This window comes from Aquarana catesbeiana, linkage group LG06 (genome assembly GCF_042186555.1).
Source record: "Aquarana catesbeiana isolate 2022-GZ linkage group LG06, ASM4218655v1, whole genome shotgun sequence".
Taxonomy (NCBI): domain Eukaryota; kingdom Metazoa; phylum Chordata; class Amphibia; order Anura; family Ranidae; genus Aquarana; species Aquarana catesbeiana.
Window position 1 is genome coordinate 98,347,219 of NC_133329.1, and position 22,438 is coordinate 98,369,656.

General features: G+C 41.7%; 1 protein-coding gene across 1 annotated transcript in view; it reads left to right on the plus strand.

Annotated features, from left to right (window-relative positions):
* Nucleotides 1-22,438, plus strand: part of SLC5A11 (solute carrier family 5 member 11) — a 55,414-nt gene that overhangs the window by 27,120 nt on the left and 5,856 nt on the right. The window contains exons 4-12 of the mRNA XM_073636503.1: nt 2,539-2,643; nt 5,680-5,739; nt 5,816-5,920; nt 7,982-8,087; nt 10,255-10,335; nt 12,520-12,725; nt 15,222-15,357; nt 17,161-17,268; nt 21,280-21,430. Coding sequence (XP_073492604.1) covers nt 2,539-2,643; nt 5,680-5,739; nt 5,816-5,920; nt 7,982-8,087; nt 10,255-10,335; nt 12,520-12,725; nt 15,222-15,357; nt 17,161-17,268; nt 21,280-21,430 — 1,058 coding nt within the window. The remainder of the gene's footprint in view (nt 1-2,538; nt 2,644-5,679; nt 5,740-5,815; nt 5,921-7,981; nt 8,088-10,254; nt 10,336-12,519; nt 12,726-15,221; nt 15,358-17,160; nt 17,269-21,279; nt 21,431-22,438) is intronic.

Here is a 22,438-nt window from a genome sequence, read left to right on the forward strand (position 1 = left end):
TATAAGAAAAAAAAGAGTAATAGTGTATCTTTGGTCCAAAAGACTCATATTAGAGAAGTTGCCTGGCCTGATCACTCCTTGGTCTGTCTGGTGCTCTCTAGTTCAGGAGGACCTGAAGGGCCTTTTCATTGCCGATTAAATGAATTGCTCCTTAGTTATCCTGTGCAGTGCATAGAATTTGAAAGGGCTATATGGGAATATTTCCAGTTGAATGATTTGGATTATGTTTTCCCCGCCACTTTGTGGGCTGCCCATAAAGCCACCATTAGAGGAAAGCACATTAAAATATCCACTCAACTTAAGGGAGCATTGGGTGGACCCGGAGAGATTGGATACAGAACTACAATCTTTATGTAGAGCCCATAAACAAAAAAACCTAATTCTGAGATGCTTGCCAGAATTGAGTCAACCAAACTGGCTCTTAATGTAGCCTTTACCACTATTGCTGAGAAAATTTGTGGTGGAGTAGTGCTTGCTTTTAATATCAGCGAGATAGAATCAGCCCGATGTTAGCTTCTAAGTTGACTCCAAAGGCTCGAACCTTCGCGTTGCCAAGCATACATGCTTCTGGAGGTTTGGCGCAAAATCCACAAAGGATTATGGAAGAATTCCATACTTTTTATTCTCAGCTCTATCAGTTGGGCGCCTCAGTTGATTGGAAAAAAGTGGAAGCCTTCTTGGAGGGCTTACCTATCCCTAACCTGAAGAGGGCCCACCAGAACTGACTAAAAGCTCCGATCTCTACCAAGGAAGTGCTTGAGGCGATTAAGCGGTCAAAGGGGGGTTTGGCTCCTGGGCCAGATGGGTTTTCTGCCTTTTACTATAAGAAATTTGCTGCCTCTCTCTTTCCGTACTTGGCCCACTTTTTTAACTCTCTACAAACTGGGGGTAATTTGGCTTCCACTCTGAACTCCGTGTTTTTTACAGTAATTCCTAAACCCTTGAAGGTCCCTGGGGAATTTAGTAATTACGGACCGATCTCGCTAATCAATAATGACTTAAAACTTATGACTAAAATATTAGCGAACCGTATTTCCTCATGTATTAATTTGTACATACAGTACATACATAAAGGTTGGCTTTATCACGGGTAGGCAGGATCCTGACCAAATTCGATACTCAGGGTTGTGGTTGGTACCTTCTATGGTCCTTGGTTGGAAGCTCTGAGCTGACTGTTCACCATCCTTATATCCCATCCAATACAAGCTGTGTACATTGTGTATTGTTCCATAGTCATTGGCTCAGATTACAGTTTTTTTACATCACATGTAATCTGTTGGTATGGACCATGTACCTGGGGATAATGTTTCCCTCTCTTGTTATGTTTATGCACCTTTGATGTATTGCTGTTGTTTTGAGGTTATATACTTCATTTTGATAAAAAGTAATACATATATTGAAAGTAAGAAAAAGGAGTATTAAAGCTGACATTTAGGCATGGTATTTTTGCAGTTACATTGATCCAACTTGGACCAATGTAGGTATACATGTGCCATACCTGGCCAGTCCCTCTGGAATCTGGAAATCATGGACTGCCGCTATTATATGATTCTTGTGCCATGAATCCAAGGCTTTTTCTGAATGGACGAAGTGGAGATCATGACGTCAATGCCAGCCTCTCCACCTTGTCCAGTCAGAGAATTAATTCAGAAAAATGCAAAGTATTTCCTTAATAGTGCCTGTGTGTTTGCTATGCAGCAGGCCAGCTGCTGGGCATTGGGCCAAGAAAATAGTAGCAATCACAGTGTAGAACAAGTTCCTACTACAGTGATTTCCAGAGGCACATGCATACTTACTTTGATCCAAGCCGGTCTGATGTAACTATGCAAAAAAAAGCCATATCTAAACTTTAGCAGTATCCTAAAAAGTTATCATAGAGCTCCAGTCCAGTCATTTGATGTAGGATGAGATTATGTAATCGGTGTGCTTTAGATGAAGGAAGCCATATCTCAGTCTCCTCTTCCTCAGTAATCAGGCTGCAACATTGTGATGTTTTAGCAATTCAAAAGGTGAAAGGCTGCAACACGGGCTAATCAAGAATTGCACAGGCCACAAGATTTCCATACGTGTGTCATCTATGAGTTGGCATCTCAGTTCAGGAAGTACATGGTGACCCTGAATGATGCCTGAACAAACATGGTTGTGTCCTTCTGGAGAGGAAAGCAGAAAAAAGGCATTGTAATGAGAAGCACCGTGACCTCTGTGAGGGGTAGTAAATACCTATTATTAAACTTACACATTACTTACCACGTATTGACTTTAAGTGGACCTAAAATCAGATATACTAACTGCATACATGCTTAGTAATGTGTGACTTGTAAAGTTAATGAAAAGTCCATTTAAAAAAAAATAAGCATGGCTGCTAGGTCTGAGTTGCAGACTGCAATGTCAATTCAAGGCATTACCAAGAGTAGCTAGATCAAGGTTTCTCAATTAGTAGGTTGAGCACAGCAGCTGTAAAATGACCCTAAAATTGGTTTTAATGTTAGCGATTCCTTTAATCACTTTCATCCAATCCTGTGCTGTGTCTGTCTGTAGGTCGGAGCCTCTTTGTTTTCCAGCAATGTGGGCAGTGGTCACTTCATCGGCTTGGCAGGATCTGGGGCGGCCTCAGGGATAGCTGTGACTGCCTATGAATGGAATGTAAGTAGAGTGCGCTCACTGCCCTTCCCTATGCCAGGACCATTGTCATTGTCCCTACTCAGCTGGTCAAGTGTGCCAAGCAAGGATAGGATGGCAACAATCCAGCATTACAACATAAAGATGTTTGCAATGTGCTTCACATTATTCCTTTATCTTTGTCTTCACTCTAAGTAAATAGCAGATTGGTTGTATGGGGAAATCTACACTGAGCAAAATTATAAAAGCAACACTTTTGTGTTTGCCCCTATTTATCATGAGCTGAACTCAAAGATCTACAACTTTTTCTATGTACTCAAAAGGCCTATTTCCCTCAAATATTGTTCACAAATCTGTCTAAATCTGTGTTAGTGAGCACTTCTCCTTTGCTGAGATAATCCATCCACCTCACAGGGGTGGCATATCAAGATGCTGATTAGACAGCATGATTATTGCACAGGTGTGCCTTAGGCTGGCCACAATAAAAGGCCACTCTAAAATGTGCAGTTTTATCACACAGCACAATGCCAGAGATGTTGCAAGTTTTGAGGGAGCGTGCAATTGGCATGCTGACTGCAGGAATGTCCACCAGAGCTGTTGACCTTGAATTGAATGTTCATTTCTCTACCATAAGTCGTCTCCAAAGGCGTTTTAGAGAATTTGGCAGTACATCCAACTGGCCTCACAACCGCAGACCACATGCAACCACACCAGCGTGACATCATTTTGGCCTAGGCCAGAAACCAGGAAGCAACTGAAGAAAAGAAAAAAAAAAAGTTTAGAACAAGAACATAAACTATACCCTCCTGTCTATTTACTAATGTTAGCAGCATAAGGATTAAAAATAGTTCATGTTGATTGAGAGAGTTTAGTTCTGCTTTAGGGCTGCCATAAACTGCTTGAATTGTGGCTGATTCTTGCTGAATTGGCTGAAATTCAAGCCGTGGTTGGTCCTGTCGATACCACCCGGCTCACCAAAAAAAAAAAAATGTTGTTGAAGGAGCTGGTTGAAAATTGTTGGCTTAACAGCCAAGTATTCTTATGCCGTGTACACACGAGCGGACTTTACAGCAGACTTTGCCCGGCGGACTTTTCGATGGACTTTGCGACGGACTTTCTGAATGAACGGACTTGCCTACACACAATCCACCAAAGTCCATCGAATTCATACGTGATGACGTACACCGGACTTAAATAAGGAAGTTGATAGCCAGTAGCCAATACCTGCCCTAGCGTGGCTTTTTGTCCGTCGGACTAGCATACAGACGAGCGGACTTTTCGACCGGACTCGAGTCCATCGGATAGATTTAAAACATGTTTCAAATCTAAGTCTGTCCAACTTTTAAGAAAACAAAGTTCGCTGGAGCCCTCACACGATCGAATTGTCCGACGAAATCCGGTACGCCGGACCAAGTCTGCCGCAAAGTCTGCTCGTGTGTACGCGGCATAACAGCCGCAGGTTCAGGGAAAGCCTATTGGTAAAGAAGGGGTCATGGAATTTCAGTGAGTTCTCTGATGTGAAGGTGGAGGATCACGGGTGGTGTTTTTATTAATCCCTGGAAGAGGATTTTGCACAAGAGAACAGAAGAGATAGTGCACAATGCTATAAGTGTTTGGAGCACCGGACACTTTTTTTTTTATATATATATTGAGGCACTTTCATGTTGGACAGTATTTACTATTCAAGCACGTTTGTATGTGTATTTATTCGATACTTATTTAGCATTATGTTATATTTGTCATGATAGCTGCAGCCAAGACAGCATATGGGAGTTGAAAATAACTGTTATGGATGAAAATAAAGACCTTTCTGCCAAGTAACACATGCTGTACAGCTTAGTAAATTGGTTGATTTACTAAAAATATAGGGTGCAAAAGCGGGTGCAGCTCTGCATAGAACCCAATCAGCTTCCAGTTTTTTGTCAAAGCTTAACCACTTGCTGATCGCACTATAGCCGAATGGCGGCTATAGTGCGGTCGGCAAGTGGTTAAGCTTTGACAAAAAACTGGAAGCTGATTGGTTTCTATGCAGAGCTGCACCGGCTTTTGCACTCTGTATTTTTAGTAAATCAATCAATTTACTAAGCTGTGTCCAATCACAGCTGATCAGGTAAACAGAAGCTGGTTATCAGCCCTCCTTTCCTCATGCTGACAGCATGAGGAGAGAAAAAGAGAGTCGATAACCGGCTTGTGTAAAAGGGACATGTACCCTGATAATCACGGATTATCAGTGTCCTGATTATCAGTGCAGTCCCAACAGTGCCCATCAGTGCTGCCAATCAGTGCCCACCAGTGCTGCCAGCTAATCAGTGCCTATCAGTGATGCCACTCAGTGCCCATCAGTGCCACCTCATCAGTGTCACCTATCAGTGCCGCCTATCAGTGCCCATCAGTGCCACCTATCAATGCCGCCTATCAGTTCCGCCTATCATTGCAGCCACATCAGTGCCCACCAGTGCTGCCTCAACAATGCCCATCAGTGCAGCCTACCAATGCCAATCAATGCCCAACAGTGCCGCTTATTGGTGCCCATCAGTGCCACCTCAGCGGTGCACAAAATTTAATAACAAACTATGAAAAAGGTTTTCACTTCAAAGTTTTTGGGCTTTATTTGTTTATTTAGCAAAAAAAAAAACCCAGAGGTGATTAAATACCACCAAAAGAAATCTCTATTTGTGTAAAAAAAATGATAAAAATGTAGTCTGGGTACAGTGTTTCATGACCGTGCAATTGTCATTTAAAGTGCGACAGCACTGAAAGCTGAAGATTGGCCTGGGCAGGAAGAGGGTATAAGTGCCCAATAGGTAAGTAGTTAATTGAACAAGCTGAAGTTAGAAGCTGAATGGCTATCATGCACAGCTGCACCAGATTTTGCACTCTCCAGTTTTAGTAAATCAACCCCAGTGTGACAAATACATGTTATAAATGAAATTGATTGCTGATTACAGTGGGAGGGTATATATAACTACAAAAAATATGTTGGAAGGAGGGGTCTTCTTGTTTGAGGAGGTGAATGTTTTTGTCAATGTCTGTGATCTAATTTTTTTTTTTTTTTTGCAGGGCCTGTTCTGTGTGCTGGTCCTGGCCTGGTTATTTCTCCCGATCTACCTTACCGCTGGGGTAAGACAAAAGGCATCATGTACTCGGTCTGTCCATTATCTGAGGAAGCACAGTGACATTCTTCTGTTCTCTACAGGTGACCACCATGCCTGAATACCTGCGGAAACGTTTTGGAGGAAAGAGGATCCAGATATATCTTGCCATCCTGTACTTGTTCATCTACATATTTACCAAGATCTCCGTAAGGTTTAAGACACATTCTGAGGGCATTTTCAGATAATTATAAAGGGACCATCAAACAAAAAATTGCAATCTGCTGTATTTAAAGTGCCTCTATGTCACCAAATTATCAGTAGCAGCTTCTGGACTTTTGGCCCCATCCATGCAATGTCACTAGGGTTGGGGGTATCCTATTATATCCCATTAGCCTAGGGCTGCAAGCACTTCAAGTTGCAATGCCCTCTGCTTGGCTCATTTTAAGGTTCTTTCATCTGGCATGAGACAGCTGACCTAAAGGGATCTGAAGTCCCTGTGTTCTCAGGAAAAAAAGTGATCAGCCAGGTTGGAATCCCTTGCCTGTGTGACTGCTTTCACCGGAGATACCATTGCACAGCTCCCCTCCTGCGCTTAAGTGGGTATAGAGCAGCTTGAGACACTATAAAAGTTTCTATGCAAATACTGTACATCTATCAGCAAAGTCAGTATTTGTATGACCACACTCTAACTGCTGAGGGTTGCGGAAGGGTGCACCTAATCTCCCTATAAGGATTAAAGGAAAGAAATTGGAACAGTATATTCTAGAATTGGGACTTGGCACAAAGGAACTTGGCACAGAAGAGATAAATATGCAAATAAGAGGTAAGTTTACATTGGGGATGATTAGTGTGATGGTTTGGGGTACAGGAAGGGTTAGTGTGAGGGTAGGGCAGGACTTTCAGTGCCAAGAACGCTATGCCACAATCTATTCATGTCTATCTCCCAGTGCTGACACCTTATGTATCAACAAATTCTGGTCTCTTATGCTGCCCATTATCTTTATGTTAGCTTTATTATTATTATTATTATTATTATTATATTATTATTATACAGGATTTATATAGCACCAACAGTTTGTGCAGCGCTTTACAACATGAGGGCAGACAGTACAGTTACAAAAACAATTCAATACAGGAGGAATCAGAGGACCCCTGATGTAGAAAATAAAAGAATAGTTGTTAGGTGTGGGCAGGATAGTCTTCTCTGAAGTGGAGGGTTTTCAGAGTCAATTTAAAAGCAAACAGAGTAGGAGATAATTGGACAGATTGGGGTAGGGAGTTCCATAGAATGGGAGAGGCTCGGGAAAAGTCTTGGGAGGAACAAAGAGAATGATTAGGTTGGTATTTTGAGACAAGGTTAGTGATGTAGGTGGGGGCTGAGTTGTGGGTGGCTTTGTAAAATGTTGTTAGTATTTTGAATGTAATTTGTTGGGTGAGCGGAAGCCAATGGAAGGCTTGACAGAGAGGGGTGGCAGACACTGCCTATCAGTGCCATCTATCAGTGCCCATCAGTGCCACCTATCAGTTCCCGTCAATGCCGCCTATTAGTGCCCATTAGTGCCCATCAGTGCCATCTATCAGTACCCATCAGCCACCTATCAGTGCCCATCAGTGCTGTATATCAGTGCCGCCTGTCAGTGCTGCATATCAGTGCCGCCTATCAGTGCTGCCTATTAGTGCCTCCTCATCAGTGCCACCTTATCAGTGCCACCTCATCAGTGCCCATCAGTACAGCCTAATCAGTGCCCATCAGTGAAGGAGAAAACTTACTTATTTACAACATTTTAGAACAGAAACAAAAAAAAACTTTTTTTTTTTTTTTTCAAAAACGTTGCCTTTTTTTTATTTGTTTAGCGAAAAATAAAAAACCCAGTGGTGATCAAAAACAACCAAAAGAAAGCTCTATTTGTGGAAAAAAATGATAATACATTGTAGCATGACCCACAATTGTCATTCAAGGTGTGGGTTTGTAATCAATGTCTCCGGCAACTACTACAGGGAGCATTAACACATCTGTATATTGAATACTGTAATCAAAATAAGATTAGGGTTATATTAAAACGTACTTCCAGGTAAATATTAAGATAATAACTTAAAATGCGTATCTCATAAAAATAAACAACAAACAGTAACATACAATATATTCAAATATCTCATGTGTTATGATGGTGATAGGACCATAGATTTTAGTGAAATGACTTGAATGTAGTGAGCCCTGACATGTCTCCAGGGACCGATCTAACACACTTTTATCTCCTCGCCTACAGGTGGATATATATGCCGGGGCCCTTTTTATCCAGCAGGCACTACGCTGGGATCTCTATATAGCTGTGATTGGATTACTGGCGATCACTGCAATCTATACAGTAGCTGGTGAGTTCTACATCTGTGACTCCCGGGGGAGGAGGTAAAATTGTTGAAAACCTTTTTGTTTCTTTGAAAAGAGTGTTAAGGTTAGAACTTTTGTCAGTTTTTTTTTGTCTGTAACCACTAGTTTTCCCCTGGCTTTGTGTCCCTGTGACACCAGGGCAAGAAATTAGAGTTTGGGGGTCACAGAGACAAAAAGGCACAGACAGAAATAACAACTATACAGATGTTTTATTCATTTTCCTCTGTACTAGAAAATGTGTTAATTGGAGATTTTCACATTGCTTCCTGTCCTACTGTCCTCCTGTCACCAGGACAGGAAATGAGGAGGAAACTCCAAAGAGCAAGTCTAACCCTTCTCCATGCTATTTGTCTGGAGTAGTTCTTTAATGGGGCCATGTGGCTTGATAGCACCCCATACTGTGAAAGGGAGTCTAGAGACCATCCAATATTGTTCTGTTACTTGTGGAGGCTTCTGACAACTCTTGTGTGAGACCTCCAGGATATGTACAGTAATGGCCCAACCTACCTTATGGTTTCAGATTTTCATATAGGTATACCTGCAGTGCTCTTGAGTTCATTCCACTCCCGTTTTACAGTAATCAGGTGATCTGAGAACTCCCTGTTGTGATCCAGGAGAGCAATTTCCAAACAGGATCCCTGCTGTCCCTCACCTATGGAAGGCATAAATTATGTGACTATGTTCCCAATGGTCGGAAGCTTCTCATAACCAGTGGTTTAACTAGGTGGGTAGGAGGTGGTCTGCTCCAAGTACAGCCATGTTGATGGTGCTTTAGGACCACATACCCTACTGGTTGCACATTGCCACATTACTTGCCCCCTGCAGTACCTAAGCTCCTTCTAGGCTCTGATGTGTCACATGACACCGCCAGGTAGAAGCTTAGGAGGACTTCTCTTGCTTTACTGGGTGCCACTGTATGTTTTGTTGGGGAAGGGTTTTCTCTGTGGAGGGGAGGATTTTTGCTGATCATCCTCTTTTTTTTTTTTTTTATCCTGGCACACTATGTATAAATACAGTAAAACCTTGGTTTGAGAGTAACTTGGTTTGAAAGCGTTTTGCAAGACAAGCAAAATTTTTAAACAAACTTTGACTTGATATACAAGCGATGTCTTGATATACAAGTAGCGTCAAGTAACAACTGAGTATAAAAAGAAGAGAGGCGCCTCTAAGTGTAGCAATATGGTTACATTTAATGAAAGTACAACATTTAGCAACTCACATGGTTGATGATTAAAAGAGGCACATCTAAGTATGCAAGCATCCGGGGTAAAGCTGTCCACATTGACCATCCTCCACACCGCCATTGACGTCATCCCTTACAAGCTGCGCTCCACAAGTGATTCAAGCCTCGCTTTCAGATCGCTCTACTGCAGGGTAGTCTTCCCGGTCACAATTGCTGACTGACAGCGGTGTAGGAGTCGGCAGCGCGGAGGATGGGCCATGTGGACAGCTTTACCCCGGATGTCTACATACTTAGCTGTGTCTGTTTTAATCATCAAGCATGTGAGTTGCTAAATGTTGTACCTTCATTAAAAGTAACTGTATTGCTACACTTAGAGAGGCCTCTCTTCTCTTTTATACTCTGTAGCTCCTTCTGGATTTTGCTTCTTATCCCCTTGTGGAGGCTGCCATTTGCGAATGGACATTTTTACATTGCTATAATCTTTTTGTATGGACTATAAACCGAAGGACTTATGAATAAATGGTTGTGGAATGAAGTGCTTTGGATTGGATTACAAGCATGTTTCCGGAACAAATTATGCTCGCAATCCAAGATTTTATTGTAATAAAACTACTTTTTTTTTTAATATAAAACATTCATATAAAGAAAATCTTCATTGCTTCCATTTTTTTCTGCCCATTTTTAGTATATATCTTATTTCATGATTACTGCTGAAAATAATGTTGATGTATAGAGCAGCCTTGGGAGGGTTAAAAAATAATCAGCTAGGAGTGTCAACTATGCTAGGTAGGCCACTGCTCACAGCCACTTGTTTGACTATGATTGGTGATATTATAACATATTGATCTGCTGTTAACTCCCACTCAGTGTAGTCTAATTTTCTAATCTCTTGCATTATACACCTGCTTATATCTACTGTTATTTATTCTACTCTTCCATGTAGCAGTGACAGCCGGTTTGTGTTTCAGGTGGTCTGGCAGCAGTTATCTACACTGACACACTGCAGACAATCATAATGATCATAGGAGCCCTGATTCTCATGGTCTTCAGTGAGTATGTGTTATGTGTGATTTCCTCACCCTGTCTGATGTTAAACAATCCCGAAACCTTATTGTAGTTGTGGTGATGAATTTGCAGGCTCATTCAACACTGTCCATTTAGTAGGTCAGCATTGAATGGCATGTAGCCCTGGTAAATTCTGGCATACTGTGCAGTTAAATAGTATGGTTCGCTTATTCAGTGAGGGCACTCAACCCCATCCTATTTCACTGCAATGTCAAAAAACACCTGTACAGGAAAAAAAATTGATAATATCAGTAATTACCTTATCCCCATGGTGACCAGAAGAGGGTGACATCACCATCCTTCCACTGAGATCCTGGAGAATGCTGGGTAGCCCAAAAGAAGATGCTTCCTTACTGTGCCTTAGCACCTTCTAATGAGAATTTTGGGTATTTGGCATTCCCCAGCAATTAAATCAGATACCTCCTTCTACAGTATTGTTCCTTTTGCTAGCTGCTTTGGTGAGGAAATGCTACGCCTTTGCACCTTTACTGATCATTTTAGTTAGTGATATAGCAATGTGCTATGAGCAGTTAAGTGTTCTATTTTGTTAAATTTTCTATTCTGTACTGGCAAATTGCCTCCAGCAACAGAGTTGCTAGTATAGGCCTTAACACTGTGAAGAAGGGAAGGGCCATGATCTACAGTTGATTGGAATTGATTGGACAAGGTTTCCTAACCTCCGTTCAGCCTTTTCTTTTTTAGGAGACTGTATTGTGGCTTACTAAAAAACATTGCTCCTTTGCTCACAGGGCCCAAATATCCCTCTGTCCCTCTTGGGTTTTCTTCTCTTTGGTCTGTTCTCACTGAGCTTGCTTGGGTTTCTTCCCAGTCTCCAAAAATATGCAGTTGGTTAATTGGTTCTTGTCTAAATGGGCTATGCACATGTGTTATCACATTCTGCATGCTGGGCCCAAGCAATTGGGGAGGGTTGAGGAAAGACCTGGTGGCCTACCTTGTAAATACATTATCAGGAACATTCTAAACAATATAAAAGACAGTGTAGTGCTGGACTAATAAGAAAAACGCATATGTTAGTATATGCGATTATGTCAGAACCCACAAAATTATGGGTAAGTGAGTGATATAGAACAAAAAATCTGTGTGGCACTAATCTAAAGTAATCAGGTGCACATATATAGATATATAAATCATTGTGACACTAATTTAAAATAATCAAGTGCACATATATGTGTTTGAGGATGATAAGTGATATAAACCACTAAATGAAACGCAGGGCTGAATATATGACTTGAGTGAATTGTGTAAACCAATATATCAGCACAAAGATAAAAATCAATAAAGTGATAATTTTCAATATCCACATGTAGTGAGGAACTATGTCAACCAATATAACGTTGATCGATCCTTAAACATAATATCCTTAAAAAATTAAATACAAGAGGAAAATTAATTAGGACAGTCCCAAAAATTATTATGTTATAAATTAAAGTCCCAAAGCGTGGTGAAATTCCAACATGAATCCTGGTTCAGTGTTCCACCGCAGGTGTTGCCCACCACCAAGGGAATAAAGCTGGAGGCTTACCGGACAGCCTGCGACCGCCCTTATTCAGGGGGGGTCAGAACAGGCTCAGTAGGGATGTATGGATCCACAAGATATCTCCCAAGAAAGCTCTATAGAAGTTCTGCCAGTTGCACAGGAAGATTTGCCTGTAGTCTCCAGATATTCTCCGGGAACGCTCCTCTTATGGCAAACCAGAGATGCTTCCGAGCAAGGTGCAGCAAAGATTCTGTGGGAAAGGTTCAAGAATATCAAACATGGTTCCCAGACATCTGGCCCATAGAATGACAGAGAGTCGGATACACCTGAGCAGATATATACATACATGCATTGCCCTCTATTAAAACATGTATTATTTAATATCAAATGTTTCATCCAACATTGAAATTATGCATTTATTATTTTGAAAAGCCAATATAAAGGAAGTGTTAAAAAAAGGAAACATTTTTCTAACCAGTCATTTTAATTATTTGTGGTCTATGTAACTGGGAGGGATGTGTCTTTTGCCTACATAATTTTGACCAAAATGTGTCCCTTTTTCCTACTTTAAAGTTGGGACGTATGTTTGCAGATTAAATTAGTTCTATTTTACTAAAGGCTTGTTACAGTGAGTAGACCATTGGTTCATATTTCATTCTTTTGTATGTAGGTTTCATAAAAATTGGTGGACTTGGTGCTTTGGAGGAAAGGTATTTTGCTGCCATCCCATCCAATCGAACAAGCAACAGCAGCTGTGGCATTCCTAGAGAAGATGCTTTCCATTTATTTCGAGATCCTGTGACCTCTGACCTTCCATGGCCTGGTGTGTTGGTGGGAATGACCATCCCATCTATCTGGTATTGGTGCACTGACCAGGTAAATGCAATTCAGATGACAATGAAGGTGTTTTTTTTTTATAAAGAGAAAAAACAAACAAATGTGGAAGAGTTGTTCATAGTGATCATTCACGTTTCATTTTGCTCTCTAGAAATATGAAACAAGTAATCCAAACAACATCTCATTTTCCTTCATTTTCCTTTCTAAGGGTATCTGTTAATGGGTGCCAAAGTGTACCTGTTACTCATCTACAATAGTAAATTGCAAGTGGGCTGGACAGTGATGGCATACAACGAGCAGTGATTCAAAGCATCCAGAAACATCTCATAGTAGATCTGACTACAGTAAATTGGCATAAAATCGGTTGCTTTAGACCACTGTTCTCCAAACTTTGGCCTGTGGGATGAATGTGGCCCTTTGCTCTCCTGTGTGTGGCCCTTAGGGCACTGTTACCCACACTGATACAAGGCACTATTTCTTCCACTGCCACAATGATGGGGCACTATTCCTCCCATTAATACCAATGATGGAACACCATCCCTCCCACTGACACCAATGATGGGGCATTTTTCCTCCCACTGATACCAATGATTGGGCACCATTCCTCCCACTAATGCCAATGATGGGGCACTATACTTCCTCCTACTGACACCAATGTTGGGGCACTATTCCTCCCATTAATACCAAAGATGGGGCACCATTCCTCCCACTGATACCAATGTTGGTGCACCATTCTTTCCACTAATACCAATGATGGGGGACTACTCCACCTCCTACTGATGATGCCCTATATATTTTTTTTTCTGCCACTGACCACCAAACCTGAGACATTGTCTACACCCACTGACACTGGGGCATATTCTACCTCACTTGGCCACAGTCTGGAGGCCCTAAAGTCTGAAGGAAATAAAACTTGACCTTTGTTTAGAAAGTTTGGAGTCCCCTGCTTTAGATCTTTACAATTTTCAATTCTTTAATGGATAAGGCTGAATATGGGACAAGCTACAGATCAGTCCAAACGACACAGCAACAATGGTTACAGAAACCATTTACAGAAACAACTCTATCTGTAAGCTACACTTGCAATACCTAAATGCCCTCCCCACTGTCACTGTAAGTCAACAGGCACACTTATGTGCAGCCTCTTTCTGGAGGTATGTTTTATACCATGCTTTCCTTCCCTCTAATTGGCTAACAAAACTGTTATTTAGTAGGTGGGAGTGCATTGTACATTTTCAAGCATTAAAAGGGAATATGAATACGATGACACCTGAAGGTTGCCAAAGATGTGATGTTGATAATGGAAAGGAAGGGGGCCTAGAAACAACCCTGCAGAAGGGCTCATAGAAAAATACTGCTCTATTGGACCAGACTGACTGTAATGTTAATCCAATAACTTCAATACTTTCCAAAGGAACAAGTGTACAGATCAGACTGTTAGACTTTCTAATCTTCATGATTGTCCCAGCCAGTGATTAAAAAGGTACTGAAGCCAGTGAAATCCAGGGAAAGTGATCTGCAATGACAGCCCCCTGGTCCTCTTTAAAGGTTTTTGCATACTGCAATAATATTTGCTAAAGTCAGATGTCCAACATAAGAAGTGATCAATATTCCTGAAGAACAGACACGTTACTGTTACTGTTAAAGCATATAGGCTTTATTTTACAGTCTACACTGACTTATTAAATGAAATGGAGACTTGCAAAATATAGCTGTCCAAGTTTGGCGTCTCGCTAAAGAGAAAAGCTGAAATTGACTTTGTGCCCATGCAAAAGCCCACAATTTGATGAAAGCGGCAAATTAACAAGATTAAACCCACTACAGATTTGCCCCAATTCTGATAGAGATTGGCCATCTCTTATTGGACATCACATATATTGTTGTAGGGAGAGCTCTTTTCCCAGAATTCATTGTACATGGTTGCTATTACATTTTAGTCATCAATGACGCATGAACTGTATGTTTGTAGATATCACTGTCTATGAAATGATAGTTTATTTACACTATTTGGACACAATTATTGAATTTAGGTACTGTCTCTGAAGGGTAATGTTAATTACATCATACAAAGATATTTTAGCTTCTTCCAACCTTGTGACATTTGTGGAAGACATTTTTCTGTTTCAATATGGCTGTGCCCCTGTGTACAAAGCCAGCTCCATAAAGATGTGGTTTGGTAAGTCTGGTGTGGAGGAAACTGAGTGGCCTATATCTCAAACCTATTGAACACCCTTGGAATGAATAGTAAGCTACTGTAGCTGATTGCAAGCTAGTTCATCGTGCATTAGTACCCGACCTCACAAATGCTCTTTTGGATTATTAGGTACAAATTCCTACAGAAACACTCTAAAAAACTTATGGAAGTCCTTTTCAGAAAACTTGAATGTGGTATAGCCACAAAGTGAGAGTCAACTCCATCTAATGCCCATGGTTTTGGATTGGGATGTCCACCAAGCCCTTATAGGTGTGATTGTCAGTTGTCCCTGAAGTCTGACCATATCGTGTACCTATAACCCATCTCTCTGCTATCCACAGGTGATTGTTCAGAGATCTTTGTCTGCCAAAAACCTCTCTCATGCTAAAGGTGGCTCGCTACTTGCAGCTTACCTCAAGGTGTTGCCATTCTTTATGATGGTTCTTCCTGGGATGATCAGCAGAGTTCTCTTCACAGGTAATGTCCTTTAAGGAGTATTGACTGATTAAATTTTTTGTGTAGTAACTAGGGGTGCACCGAATGGAAATTGTGGTGCTTAAAACGAAACCGAAAATTAAGGATGTACTAGGCCAAAAGCCAAAACTGATACCAAAAATGACAGTTTTTAAAAAATATTTATATTTTTATATACAATTGTATTATATTCAACTTTATAATTAATATCATCAATTTGAAATGAATATGAATTTATTGTTGCCCATTATTGGCACCTTTAGTGCCAGAAAAGCTCAAGAAAAATGCAGTCTGCATTACAACCATCTCTTGTATCGTGTCCTCAGTCTTTAACCATCTCTTGTATCATGTCTGAACTCTCTTACTTAAACACACTGCTAATAGTATTAGCAAAATTTCCATGTGGTGCACCTCTAGCAGACATGATACAGGAGATGTCAGAGACTGCAGACATGATACAGGAGATGATCAGAGACTGCAGACATGATACAGGAGATGATAAGAGACTGCAGACATGACACAGTAGATGGTCAGAGACTGCAGACATGATACAGGAGATGGTCAGAGACTGCAGACATGATACAGTAGATGGTCAGAGACTGCAGACATGACACAGTAGATGGTCAAACTGATTCAATGTCCCGCCATTGGATCAGTGTGCCACCTGTCACAGGAGGTGGGACATTGTTACTGCGGTCCGTGCAATTCAGCTCCGTGACACATGGAGATCGCCGCTCTGTGGAAGGGAGGAGAGGAGGAGAGGAGGGGGGAGGACTGGTTCCTGCCAGGATGACACCCCCGCAGTGGGTGGCACCAGGGTGGGATGGCACCAGGGGCGGGACCCCACTCGGACCCTATCCCATTTTCGGCTCCATTATCGGCAAGAGTTTCCTTTCAGCAATTTGCGGAAAATGTCATTTTCTGAAGTTTTTTTTTGGCCACCGAAATGTTGGTGCATCCCTGGTAGTAACCAGCCACAGTGATTTCATATTAATGCAAAATCATGCCCAAATGTTACATAGTTACATAGTCGGTAAGGCCGAAAAAAGATAATAGTTCATCTAGTTCAACCTGTGTTGGTGTACGTGTATCAGTGTATTGATTTCCCATATCCCTGTATGTTGTGTCCTTTAAGATGTACATCTAAGAGTCTTTTAAAAATATCTATACTCCCTGCAGCCACCACCAATTGTGGGAGAGAGTTCCACATCCTTATAGCCGTAACAGTGAAGAACCCCGTACACAGTTTAAGGTTAAACTGCTTCTCCTCCAGTCTCATTGTGTGCCCGTGTCCTTTTACACTCCCTGGGACTGAATTGTCTATTTCCTATGCTGGGATTTCCCCTGAGATATTTGTAGATCGCTATCATGTCCCCTCTCAAGTGTCTTATCACCAGTGAGAATAAATTGCGTGTTTGCAACCGTTCCTCGTAATTGAGATCCTCCAGCTCCCTTATTAGTTTTGTTGCCCTTCTTTGAACTCTCTCCAGCTCAAGCACATCCCTTCAGAGGACTGGTGACCAGAACTGGACGGAAAACTCCAGCTGAGGCCTAACCAGAGTTTTATAAAGTGTCATTAAATGTCATTAATAAGGTATTACTGACATATGACCATACTATTATTTTGGCTAGTTTCATATTTTAAAAAACTGGGACAAGTATGAACTGTGACTGACAGGACATTCTGGTAGTTGCAGATCCAAAAATGTTGGAAATCCATGGGTGGTGTTAGCGTGTATACATGTGTAATCAATGTAGTTTATTCCACTGCCTATGTGAATAATAGTTTCATGCAACCTCTAACAGATGACGTGGCTTGTGCAGATCCCGAAATCTGCAGGTCAATCTGTGGCAACCCTTCCGGATGTTCTGATATCGCATACCCCAGACTTGTTATCGAATTACTGCCAACAGGTAACACAAATTTGCCAATATATAAATTTTCTCTCTCAAATACGTACAATGATTGAAGGTTTGTGAAGTAAACCTGACATAAAACTGTCAATATTTCCCACAAAACTTCAATTAGAATCAAACTGCCTCTTGACGCCAAGGCTAAAAAAGACACAGAGCCATATGGCCCAACAATGAACACGCTAGCAATCACTAAAGCATTTGCATTACTTGGCACAATCACTGACTTAGTTGAATGTTTTCATGCGGCAAACAAAAAAAAAAAGGTTGGTTAAAGAAAAATAGTTTGATTATTCAACATATGCGAAAGCCACGCTGAAAACTTCATGGCCCTCTTACATCCCCTCAGTTTGACCTATGGGGGTCTATTCAGAGCTTTTTTTCCTCAAACAATAGGTGCTGGAACTCAACCACGACCCCCCCCCCCCAAACCCCATCAAATAGTGGGTGTGGTCATATTTCACAAACAATAGAAGTGTCTTAAAGGGGCATTAAATATCAGGATTGCATTGCATACAGAGTGCAGAGCTCATGGGGGTTACACACAGAGTGCAGAGCTTTCACTTGTAAACACAGAAACCAGACTTCTGTGTTTACAAGTGATTGTGGTGAGCAGGCACCAACGGGTCTGAACCAGAGGTGGTGGAACTGAGTTCCACCAAGTTCCCCCTGAAAAAAAGCCCTGGGTCTATTTATAAAACATTTGTTGCATGCATGTCAGAGGCATTTATGTAAGATGAACGAAATGTCCCATATTTTTTCTTAGTGAACAATTTATGTGTTATCAGCTCCATCTAGCGGCCAAAATGTGGTATAGTTTTCTAATAGAGGTATTTCGGAACATTAGATGGAGCTGTCAATACAGGCATTAATCTTCTAGAATAGTGGTCTCCAAACTGCAGCCCTGGAGTCTGATGTGGCCTTTTAATTTCTTTTATCTGGCCCTTGGAGCTCTATTCCATCCACTGACCCCAACAAAGGGGCACAATTATTCCCAATGACACCAATGTGATGAGACACTATTCTTCCCAATGACACAGACCATGGGAAACAAATCCTCTCACTGACACCAATGATGGGGCACTATTCCTCCCACTGATACCAATGATGGGGCACTATTCCTCCTACTGATACCAATGATGGGGCACTATTCCTCCCCAGTGGCGGCTGGTGCTCAAATTTTTTTTGGGAGGTACAAACAAACTGAAAAATACTGAAAAAAAACCCCACCAATTGGAGCCTCACTGTGCCCATCAAATGCAGCCATTGTGCCATTAATTGCAGCCATTGTGCCCATAAGATGCAGCCATTATGCCCATCATATGCAGCCACTGTGCCCATCATATGGATCCACTTTTGCCCATCATATGCAGCAACTTGTGCCCATCATAAGCAGCCACTTGTGCCCCTCATATGCATCCATTTGTGCCCATAAAATGCAGCCACTTGTGCCCATCATATGCAGACACTGTGCCCATCATATGCAGCCACTTGTGCCCCATCATATGCAGCCACTTGTGCCCCATCATATGCAGCCACTTGTGCCCGTCATATGCAGGCAATTGTGCCCCATCATATACAGCCACTTGTGCCCATCATATGCAGCCACTTGTGCCCATCAAATGCACTGTGACACCCGCTGTCTGCCTGGGACTTACCTCATCTTAGTGGCAGGTCAGGCAGCGGGTGACGGCGGCGAGTTGTGGGACGGCTCCCATGTCCTCCATGCTTCCCCCTCCTCTGTTGGTCAGTTTTGCTAGGCGTCCAATTGGAGCGCCTCTGCCTTCAGCCAGTCAGGTAATGGGTATTAGACCCGCACTACCTGATTGGCGGAGAGGCAGTTCAGTGTTAGAAAAGCAAATATTCATTAGCTTTTCTAACACATCTGGGTGGACTGCGAGCGAAATGCTCTGCGCTCTGAGTCCACCTTTTTTGAAGCCTATTAGAGCCTATGGCTCTAATCAGGTGCTTAAAAAAACACCCCCGCCGCTAGAGTTCAGGTGCCTGGCGTCCGAAAATTGTCCGGACGCCTGAAATGGGGGTGACAGCAGCGGCCATGGATAGATTCATAGAGGCGGGTGGTGGGAGAGAGGGTGCGGCGCCCGTGCGCCTGAATGGATGAGCCGCCCCTGTTCCTCCCAATAATACCAGTGATGGAACACTATCCCTCCCACTGATACCAATGACGGGGCACTATTCCTCCCACTGATACCAATGATGGGGCACTATTCCTCCCACTGATACCAATGATGGGGCACTATTCCTCCCACTGATACCAATGATGGAACACTATTCCTCCCACTGATACCAATGATGGGGCACTATTCCTCCCACTGATACCAATGATGGGGCACTATTCCTCCCACTGATACCAATGATGGAGCACTATCCCTCCCACTGATACCAATGATGGGGCACTATTTCTCCCACTGATACCAATGATGACAACACTATCCCTCCCACTGATACCAATGATGGGGCACTATTCCTCCCACTGATACCAATGATGACAACACTATCCCTCCCACTGATACCAATGATGGGGCACTATTCCTCCCACTGATACCAATGATGGAACACTATCCCTCCCACTGATACCAATGATGGGACACTATTCCTTCCACTGATACCAATGATGGAACATTATCCCTTCCACTAATACCAATGATAGGGTAATATTCATCCCACTGATACCAATGATGGTGCACTCTTCCTTCCACTAATACCAATGATGGAACACTATCCCTCCCACTGAGATTGATGATGGGGCACTATTCCTCCCAATGACACCAATGATGGAACTCTAATCCCTCCCACTGAGACTAATGATGGGGCAGTATTCCTCCCACTTACACCAGGACATTTTCTACTCCCAGTTACTAAAGTCCGGCCCCCCTAAAGTTTGAAGGACAATAAACTGCCCCTTTGTTTATAAAGTTTGGAGACTCCTGTCCTAGAAAAATGATGGGACATTTCATCCAACTTGCACAAATGCTTCTGACATTCATGCAACAAATATTTTAATAATAGACTTAAAGTGTATGTCCAGCCAAAAAACTTTTGTTTACCCTCACTTCTTGTCCTGCTGTGTTTCCCCAGACAAAAAGTAATAGAACATCTGAAACAGACACCACCTAAAATAGAATCTGACCCAAGTTCTACTCTTCCCCTACTCCACTAAAGAAAAGCATTTTTATTTCTGTCTTTGTTCCTGTTTGAGTGTTATCCTCACTGCCTGCCTGGAAAAATGTTTCAAACAAGACAGGTAGTGATTCTAATAGAATCTCAGATAGCAGTAAAAAAATGACAGAGGTTCTAACCCTTCCCCACTCCATCCAAAACAGAGAAAAAAAATAGTACACTTTAAAGAGGAATTTATACTTTGCCCATGCAAAGTCTCCTTCTATACGGCCCCATGTCCCTTATCCTTACCTTGTCTCCTTTTTATATCGACACTACCCGGTGCCCCCTACTCCCCTGTGACAGTGCTGGGGCTTAGCAGTCATTTGCTAGATCCAATCACAATTGCATAACTAAAGGAGTAACATAAATGCTCCCCCCTCCCCCCCCAGTGTGCCAACACCATTGATGTCAGCAACAGGATTGGAGGGTGGTCAGGGGGGCACTTTGCAGAGACATCATCACTTTTTTTCTGCATGAGCAAGGTGACAGCATCTTTTTAAAAATCATTAAAGAGTGATCAGCAGAATGCCCACGTGTGCTTTTTAGCTACAATCAGCATTTCCAATTTCGAATGATCAGACTGAAACATGTGGGCACCACAAGAGATTTTATAATGTGCTATTTTTTACAGAATACAAATTTAGAAGGGAAAACTGGATGCTGGAACTGAACACATACAGAGAAGTGTATGAATTGATGTACACATTTATCAAAGCCTATATTTTTATTTATAACACATTTGTCATCAGCAGAGAAGTGAGGAGACCTTTCATTGGGTGACTGTGAAGATGTCTAACTGTCCGACTCTCCATTTGCCTTCACTTTTAGGGTTAAGAGGTCTAATGATGTCAGTTATGATTGCTGCTCTCATGTCCTCACTGACTTCCATTTTTAATAGTGCAAGCACCATTTTTACCATGGATCTGTGGCGCCACATCCGCCCGCGCTCTACCGAGTTTGAGCTCATGATCGTGGGAAGGTAGGGTCTAGCTACATACCTATTTGTTCATTACTAAAGGGTAACTCCGTCTTTCTAATACAGTATAACCAGAGGCAAAACTTTTTTTTGTTTTGGAAAAAGCAGATTAGAACCCCCTGACAGTTTTTTTATTGCTCTCTTTGTCCCCGTTAGGGAGATTCATCCTCTCTAGACATGTGCGGTTTGTTTTGTTCCGAATGAATATTCAGACTAATTTTTCATTATTCGAATATATCCGAATACCCAAATTACAGTATAAACAAAGTTTATCGAATGCTCCGAATAATTTAATTTGTCTGAATTTCCGAAATTCTAAGTGAAATTCGAATTGAATTTTACATCGAATTCCATTCGAATTCGAACTGTAAACATGTTTCTGAAATGAAAGACTGTGTGTTATTAGAGTGCCATTTCGAAATAATGCTGTTTTTGTTAAGCTAAAGGTGATTTAAAGTCATTGTAATCATTTGATAAAGATTTTTGCTTTTGTTTGTTCACTTTGCCGCATTTGAATAGAAAAAATATCTAAACTTTTCACTTCGACCGATTTTTAAATTTATCGATTCAAACATTTCGAATCGGTAAATTTGAAAAAAAATTCGAAATAATTGAACGAGTCAACCGAAATTAACTAAACTAAATAACTAGCTTATCGAATCTAAACAAAACTAATCAAATTTTTTCATCATGCATATGTCTAATCCTCTTTATTTGACCTGTTTACTATTATTATTGAAAGTGAAAGTAAAGGAAAATCCCAAATTTTGGGTTGTTCCCAGAAAAGTAATAGAGGGGAAATGTTCCAATGGGGACACTAGTGCAGATGACCTGGGGGGCAAATAATTCCCTTAATTAGAAGGGATTTCTTCTCACTTTCTATTTCAGTGGTTCTCAACTCCAGTCCTCAAGACCCACCAACAGGCCAGGTTTTGTGTATTACCTTGGGCAAATGATATCACCTGTGATGTATTTCAGTTATCTTGCAAACCTGGCCTGTTAGTGGGTCCT